The 8,828-nt window shown below is 45.1% G+C and overlaps 1 protein-coding gene across 3 annotated transcripts; it reads left to right on the forward strand.

Annotated features, from left to right (window-relative positions):
- Nucleotides 1–1,871: 1,871 nt before the first annotated feature.
- LOC123519350 (alanine--tRNA ligase, cytoplasmic-like) lies at nucleotides 1,872–6,839 on the forward strand. 3 transcript variants are annotated; one of them, XM_045280596.1, is made up of 3 exons: nucleotides 1,890–2,029; nucleotides 2,429–2,479; nucleotides 2,934–6,839. In XM_045280596.1, coding segments are annotated over exons 1-3 (3,672 nt in total). In that variant the 5' UTR covers nucleotides 1,890–2,028; the 3' UTR covers nucleotides 6,554–6,839. The 3 variants fall into 3 exon arrangements, with proteins under 3 accessions (XP_045136532.1, XP_045136531.1, XP_045136533.1); XM_045280597.1 differs by lacking the exon at nucleotides 2,429–2,479 and having other exon boundaries at nucleotides 1,872–2,029; XM_045280598.1 differs by lacking the exons at nucleotides 1,890–2,029; nucleotides 2,429–2,479 and adding an exon at nucleotides 2,523–2,624.
- Nucleotides 6,840–8,828: the final 1,989 nt, after the last annotated feature.

An 8,828-nucleotide genomic window follows, 5' to 3' on the forward strand; every position in this document is an offset into this window, starting at 1 on the left:
TTTTTTTTTTTAGTAACTGGTGTTATGATGTATAAGATTCAAGGTTACTTTTATGTTACTGCTTCTCACTATTCACTTTTTTTCTTATATTGACATTCATTCTCTCTCTCTCTCTCTCTCTCTCTCTCTCTCTCTCTCTCTCTGGACAACTAAGAGAGAGAGAGAGAGAGAGAGAGAGAGAGAGAGAGAGAGCAGTACGTACTGTAGCCATTAGTACGTATACGTATACTCTACACGTATTGAAATTTAATGTTATAGTAACGAATGTCATTCGTTGCAAGACAGGATGTTGCGCACGTAGTGTAGTCCCTTTCGTGAAATGAGGGAAGGAGCAGAGAGAAAAAACACCCTTAATTTCCCGTGACATCTTCACTGGGAGGCATCCCGGCCGTACGTGTGTGACCGATACACAGTAAACGTGTCACGTATCCCACGCAAGTGGCCTAATTCGTATGAGTCCGTTATTTCATCAATTCGTTACCATTTAATTGCTGGTGGAAAAACGAAAAACAAAATAAAGAAAAGAACTGAAAGAAAAATGCGTACCTTAAGAATAGTTCCTACACAAACCAACAATAATATAAACAGTTCTGCACCTATACTTTTATTAATTCAACCTATATATACAGTTTCTCTTTGTGGTCTATATATACGAATTTGATTTCCCAACGTATTATGATTACTGACTTAATGGTACAGCTTCCAGCGGAAACACACACACACACACACACACTGAGAGAAGAATTATGACAGTCAAAGCACAAGATCGCATAGTAAAAAGCTGAGGAAAGGAAGATGTCTAAGAGCTACCAAAAAATGCAGTTTCCCGCAGATGTGTTGAGACGTGGAACAGTCTGAGTGAAGAAGTGGTGACAGCAACGAGTGTGCATAGTTAAAAAAAAAAAAAAAAAAAATGGATGTGTAGATATGGAGACGGGGCCACACGAGCGTAAAAGCCCAGCCCCTGTAAAACTACAACTAGGTAAATACACACACACACACACACACACACACACACACACACACACACACAGAGAGAGAGAGAGAGAGAGAGAGAGAGAGAGAGAGAGAGACTTAGGCCAGGTTGGGTTTTTTTCTTTTTGCATATGGCACTGTTTTCATTTTGCCCATATGACACTATTGCACTTGTTTTGCTCCTTATTTCTCCTCCTATCCCTTCTCTTCCTCTTCTTTTCTTCTCGATCATGGAAGACAGGAGGAGGATCGAGGAAGAGGAGGAGAAAGGGGAATTAGAGGAGGATATCGAGGTGAAGATGGAGGCAGAAGAGGAAAAGCAAGAAGAGGAGGAGGAGGGAGGAGAGAAAGAGGAGCAGGAAGAGGAAGAGGAAGGGATCACAAATATTTTACATCATTCCTGAGTTTCATAGTCAACTTGTACGTGTAGACTTAAACTTTTGCTGAGGAGGATCAATAAACAAGGCGGGGGGTAGCCTGAATATCGAGTCATCCATCTCGTTGCGGAGACTATAGTGACGGTGCCTTATTTTTATTGGGATATCAGGCCCGTGATAAGAATATATTTACGATGGAAATTTGTGTCTCCATGCCTTCCTCCCTGTTCTACTATTATTTCTTCTTCCACGACAATAATCCCTGCTCATATCTCTCTCTCTCTCTCTCTCTCTCTCTCTCTCTCTCTCTCTCTAGTACGTGAGGAATGCCACTATGTATGTATAGTAGAGTTGAACTTGACCTTGATGAATGAAATGGGATAACGAGCCTGGAATGTTCATACCAAAAGGGAAAACAAATTAAGAGCATATTTACTGATTTACCACTTGAAAAATATTATGGAAGAAATATGTAACATAAAATATTTGAGAGAATAGATGTAACACAAAATATCGACATAAACATGTGGAGTGTCAGGGCCCCGTCGGTCTTTTCTTGTTTTGACCGCCGGCCTGAGCGGGGCGGTGCTACGGTATTCCTGCTTCCAGCCCTACTTGAAAGCTTGCAGCAGCCCATCCTTTTGCTTCCTCCGTTCTTTGCATCCCTACACATACCAGTAAGTCCTTCCTGGCTCATGAAGGTGATGGCGAGGGACGGAAAACAAGAGCCAGACGGGGTGGTGTCGGTGGCTGGTGCTGTCACTAGTGTTGTGAAGGCCGTGGCGAGCCTGCGGGGGATTTCCCTCACCATTTAGAACAGACCAGACAGCCTAGTGACACTCACGGGGTTATCACTTGCATTACATCCCAATATGATTTTCCCTTTTCTTGTAATCTTGTAATACCTCACAATTATTATTTTAAGGAATTGATCAGTCTTGCCTGCATATCCTGCATATTGTTTCAGTAAACTGCATCGTTGGGATTGTGAATCCTCACGTATTTCATGTGAAGGAAATATTGGTAGAATTTACAGTTTCATATACTCAAGAGGAATTTCTTTATCTGTTTCTCAGTGCACAAGCATATCATGACTGGGGACCTGCTGGACAAGCAAGATTTCACTAGTGAGAAAGCAAATACATTCTGAAGTGTTACTTCATGTCATGCTACATAACTTACTACCTAACTGCATGTTGGTCTCTTAACAGCATGGTTATGAGACGAGGAATTTATAAATTAAATCTAACAACACATTTAACTTCAATTAAGATAACTTGTTTATAGTTTTTCATGGTTTTCAGTACAATTTTTTTCTCTTAACATTTAATTCTCTGAAATATACTAAACAAATGGTGAATTTGGACTTAACCCAGCCAGTGAATCTCTGATGTGACTGATGTTTTTTTGGTGAGAAGTGTAGTGAAATGATTGATGGTATACATAATTTCCATTGCAGATTATATATTTTTTTGAGAAAATAGTCCCCAATTTGCTTTCTCATGTCAATAATTCTTATATATCGGATGCTCTAACAACAGGACCTTTCTGTTTTCTTATGCTCTGTCTCCTTCCCTCCAGACAAGATGAAGAGCTGGGAGGTGCGCGAGGCCTTCCTGGATTACTTCCGTAAAGATCATGCCCACACCTACTGCCACAGCTCCTCAACGGTGCCCCATGAAGACCCCATGCTGCTCTTCGCTAATGCTGGCATGAACCAGTTCAAAGCCATCTTTGTAGGCTCAGTGGAACCCAGCAGTCCCTTAGCAGGCCTGGTGCGCGCAGTCAACTCCCAGAAGTGTATTCGTGCTGGTGGGAAGCACAATGACCTGGACGATGTGGGTAAGGATGTCTATCACCACACATTCTTTGAGATGTTGGGCAACTGGTCCTTTGGAGACTACTTCAAGAAGGAGGTGTGTGCCTGGGCTTGGGAGTTGCTGGTGGATCGATTTAATCTCCCTAAGGACCGGCTGTACGTGACTTACTTTGGTGGCAGCCCCGAGCAGGGCCTGGAGCCTGACCTGGAGTGTCGTCAGATCTGGCTTGACCTGGGTATTGCAGCAGAGCGAATCTTACCTGGCAGCATGAAAGATAATTTCTGGGAGATGGGAGACACGGGGCCTTGTGGACCTTGCTCAGAAATCCACTTTGACCGCATTGGTGGTCGTGATGCTGCCCATTTGGTTAATGAGGATGACCCGGATGTACTGGAGATCTGGAACCTTGTGTTCATGCAGTACAATCGTGAGGCTGATGGCACCTTGCTCTCCTTGCCCAAGAAACACATTGACTGCGGGATGGGGCTGGAACGGTTGGTGTCAATATTACAAGGCAAGACTTCCAACTATGACACTGATCTCTTCACGCCCATCTTTGCAGCCATCCAGGAATTGACAGGCTGTGAGCCATACAAGGGGAGAGTGGGTGATGCAGACGCTAACGGTGTGGACATGGCTTACCGTGTGGTGGCCGACCATGTGCGCACCCTGACAGTTGCTCTTAGTGATGGTGGGATGCCAGACAACACAGGGCGTGGGTACGTGCTGCGTCGGATCCTGCGGCGTGCTGTGCGATATGCCACAGAAAAATTAGGCATGCGGCCAGGTGTACTGAGCACCTTGGTTGATGTGGTGGTGGCACTGCTTGGAAAGGCTTTTCCTGAGGTCACTCGTGATCCACAAGCATTGAAAGATGTGATTGATGAGGAGGAGCGGCAGTTCCTGCGGACGCTGGTGCGAGGCCAGAGGGTGCTGGAACGTACCGTGAAGCACTTGGGGAACACGGATGGCAGTAGTGTGGTGCCGGGTGAGGTGGTGTGGCGTCTGTATGACACTTATGGTTTCCCTCCTGATCTGACACGTCTCATGGCTGAAGAACGAGGCTTGGGTGTAGATGAAGCAGCTTTTGATCAGTGCCGGCAGGCAGCTCAGGAACGTTCCCGTGGTGGTCAGGCGGGCCAGGATGATGTTTGTCGCCTCAACGTGCATGCCATTGATGAGCTGCAGAGCCGTGGCATTGCCTTCACTGATGATGCTCCCAAATACAACTACAAAGCTGGCCCTGTCCGCGAAGCTGACTACTTCTTTGATCCTTGCAAAGGCCGTGTGGTGGCCATTCGATTTGAAGGTGGATTTGTGGATGCTGCTACCTCAGGACAGCACTGTGGTGTTATACTGGATCGAACGAACTTTTATGCTGAGAGTGGTGGGCAAGAACATGATGAAGGCTTCATGACAAAGGAAGATGACCCCGAGACAGAGTTTAAGGTGGAAGATGTTGAGGCACGTGGCGGTTACGTGTGTCACCTGGGCATGGTTGAAGGTAACTTGAAGGTGGGTGACGAGATGATCCTATCCCTTGATACTCATCGACGCCGACACCTTATGAACAACCACACAGGGACCCACATCCTAAACTATGCCCTACGGCAAGTGCTCACAAGCGAAGCAGACCAGCGAGGCTCCTTGGTGGCTCCAGACCGCTTGCGCTTTGACTTCACCAATCGCTGTGCATTGACCTGTGATGAAGTGCGCTGTGTGGAGAAAGTGGCACGTGATGTGATAGAGAAGAACCAGCCTGTATTTGCCAAGACAGCCCCACTTGCTGTGGCAAAAAGTATTCAGGGTCTGCGTGCTGTGTTTGGAGAAGTGTACCCTGATCCAGTGCGAGTGGTATCTGTGGGTGTATCCGTGGAGCAACTCGAGGCTGACCCTCACGGGCCTGCTGGGGCCTCCACCAGTGTGGAGTTCTGTGGTGGCACACATTTATTGCAGGCAGGCCATGCAGGGGATCTGCTCATTGTGAGTGAGGAAGCGATTGCCAAGGGTATTCGACGAGTAGTAGCTGTGACTGGCCCCGAGGCTGTCCGTGCCCTTGCCCGTGCTGCACACCTGCAGGAAGAGATCAGCAGCCTGAAGGTGCGTGTGGAGACAGAGCGGCCGCCGCTGCGTGAGGTGGTGCGGCAGGTGACTGCATTGCTGGACCAGGTCAACACTGCCCAAATCCAACACTGGCGGCGAGAGGAGCTGCGCATCCAACTGGAACTCATCAAGCGGGTTGAGGTGGATGCTGACCGAGCCCGCAAGGCTGCCATCTCAAAGCAGGCTGTGCAGGCCACCCGTGAACTACGCGCTTCCAACCCTGATGTGGCGTACATAGTGGTAGAGTTGCCAGCATTTGCTCAGAATAAGGTGCTGAATGATGCATTGAAGGAATTGCGTGGTGGCCCTCCAGCTCTCTTCCTCAGTACCGATCCTGATGCTGGCAAGATTCTGGCCATGGCTGCTGTGTCCCCAAAGGATGTGGCCCGTGGCTTGAAGGCTAATGAATGGGTGAAACATTTGGAGCCTCTGCTGTCTGGCCGTGGTGGAGGGAAGCCAGAGTCTGCACAAGTTAGTGGCTCAAAGGTGGCTGCTCTGCCTGAGGCACTAAAGATGGCACACAGCTTTGCTCAAGAGAAGCTGGGCTGTGCTGCTGTCACATTAGAGCTACCTGCTGCAGCCCTGGAGAAGGCTACTAAGGCTGCCACTGCTGCCCCTCGTCAAAAGCCCGAGGGTTATGATGAAGCGTTCCGACCCACCACAAGTGTGCCTCTACTGTATGGGGCATCAAGCAGTGTGCTGTCCCTGCCAGCAGTGATAGCTGCTCAGTTTGCTGACATCAAGCTAAAGTTGGTGGACAAATTTCAGATGGGTGTCAGTAATACCAAGCCACAGTACAAAGAACTGTTTGGGCGAGATACTGCACCCAGTCTGCTGCTACCTGAGGGCTCCACCATCACAGGAGGCATGGGTGCTACCTGGTTCCTGGCTTCTGATGCCATGCGGGGCCATGACCGCGTAAGCCAGGCACAAGTCCTGTCCTGGATGACCACAGCAGAGTCCCATCTTTTGCCATTGGTTGCCGCTGCTGTGGGGAAACAGGGTGGGGCCAAAGGTGCACAGAAAAGTCTGGAGCAAGAGCTGCGGCGCATGGAGGCTTATCTGCTGCACCACACTTACCTGGCTGGAGAGCGGCTCAGTCTGGCCGATATTTACACATTCTCTGTCCTGGCACCTGCTGTCAAGGCTGGCCTGGTTGCTGGGGGTCGTGCTGGTTTGCCTGCTGTGATGCGCTGGTACAACACTATACTAAATCAACCCAAATTATATGATCTCCCTGTTGTGCAGGCAGCTGGACCCCCAAAGCCTGCATACTAAATACCCGTATGGAGTGCTGTAGGCTGCCTTGTCCTGGGAACTGAACTGAGGCTTTGTTGGGATTATTATTATTTTTATTATTATTATTACTACTACTACTACTATCATTATTATCATTATTATTACCATCATCATCATCATTGTCAACTGTTCAGGCATCTTATTTGATATGGGCTATGTGGCAGCATTGCTACTCTGATGATTACCTTATCCTGTATCAGCATCTTCCTGGGGGAAGAAGAGGACCTGAGGGTTATTTTGTATTGCTATTAAAGGGTGACTAGCATACTGTGTGTAACTTCCCAGAGAGGCTTGTGGGTACAACACTAACTAATCAATAAGTTGCAAGGTGTCTTTCCATTGGTGCAGTGAGGCTGTTGTTCACATCACCAGAGGGAGAGGGTGGTGTCATCCCAGTGAGATGTATATTAGTTGCATTCCTAGCAGTGTGTGGCCTGCTGCTTCAACCCCCAACACAGCATGACCAGTGTATCTAGCCAGATTATGCATTAATCAACTGGTATTTACTTTAGCTGCAACTCGGGTAAGTTACGTATCAACCTTATTTTCTCTTGCTTTTATAATGGTCTGAGGCCACAAGTTTATCATCCTGAAGTAAGCAATGTTTTTTCTTTAATTTCCATGTTGCTGATTAACATTTGTCACCATGATTACTGATACTACTTTAAGGTAGAACACTTACCACTTCTTACCTGGCATTTTCCATTTTTTAACTTTTATTTTGTACTTACTGAATATAAACATAATTATCACAAACTTAGGATTGAATTAATTTCAATTTCCAGATAAACGGTATGTCTGTCAAGGACCATGAGTGTTTCTGGGCATCAAGGGGATGTTACCAGTGAAGCTTGTCAACCGAGTGGACAAACAGGACTACTGGGCAGCCAAGAGTACCCTGACACCATCCACTAGTGCCTTGTAGAGGCAGTGTCAGGTACTATCCTGGGGTAGTGGATAGTACTAAAGGAGTTTATTGTTTCCATAATTAATCCTTTATTTATCTTTTTCTATTCCTACTGTTAAATTGTTTAATGGGGGCTGTCTCACTTCATTGCAACAAGTCCTGGGTCTGAAACGTGGCTTTTAATTAAGATTTGCCTTGGGTGGCTGTACACTTCTATGTTCATTAAGCTTTAAATGGATCCTGACCACTAATTACTAGTGAAGGAAATGGCCACTCTATCCCATTACCTGAGTCACATTGCCTATGCTCCTTGAGTATAACTCACTCTTAATAAGAGATGTTCTCATCCTTAAACTTGACATAAGCAATAGTAGTTATGTAGGTGAGTCACTTGTAACTGCTGTTGGTCATCATTCCTCTCATAAATTTGCATTTTTCAGATAATGGTGTTACCTCTGCTCCTGTGAAATCACTGGCTCATCAGCTACTTGATCCGTCTTGGATGGTACTATGCCAAGTTTTACGTGAAGATGATAATCTCAAGCCTTATAACGTAATAATGAGTAATAAGCAACATGCTGACAAACCTCTGATTATTAAGAGTACTGAAAGTAATATTCAATCCTATGATTATTGCACCAAGGCTATATATATATATATATATATATATATATATATATATATATATATATATATATATATATAGGGAAACTCAGGAATCGCAGGAGTACTTTATTACTCTAACGTTTTGCCTACAAGGCTGCTCCTCTCAGAAGAAGCCTTGTAGGCGGCGTTAGTAAAAAGCTGCTATCTTGAGTTTATATACTCACCAACCCGTTCCACTTCATGGCATATATATATATATATATATATATATATATATATGGATATATATGAGTTACAATGAAACTCAGGAATCACCAGTACTTGTAGGCCGTTAGAGTAAAGTACTCTTGCGATTCTTGAGTTTATACAATCAACTCACCAACCCGTTCCACTTCATATATATATATATATATATATATATATATATATATATATATATATATATATGAAGTGGAACGGGTTGGTGAGTTGTTGAGAAACTCAGGAATCACAAGAGTACTTTATTACTCTAACGTTCCGCCTACAAGGCTTCTTCTGAGAGGAGCAGCCTTGTAGGCAAAACGTTAGAGTAATAAAGTACTCCTGCGATTCCTGAGTTTCCCTACATATATATATATATATATATATATATATATATATATATATATATATATATATATATATATATATATATATATATATATATATATATATAAAATCTCAAGAGATCCAAGCCTGGTGTTTAAATTAATCTGTTCAAGG

Source organism: Portunus trituberculatus, chromosome 45, assembly GCF_017591435.1.
Source record: "Portunus trituberculatus isolate SZX2019 chromosome 45, ASM1759143v1, whole genome shotgun sequence".
In the NCBI taxonomy this organism is placed as follows: domain Eukaryota; kingdom Metazoa; phylum Arthropoda; class Malacostraca; order Decapoda; family Portunidae; genus Portunus; species Portunus trituberculatus.

What these genes read in the sequence shown, in the direction of transcription:
- LOC123519350 (XM_045280596.1), top strand. An exon ending in GGACAAGCAAGATTTCACTA is followed by an intron (nt 2,480 to 2,933) that starts GTGAGAAAGCAA and finishes CCTTCCCTCCAG; the next exon opens with ACAAGATGAAGAGCTGGGAG.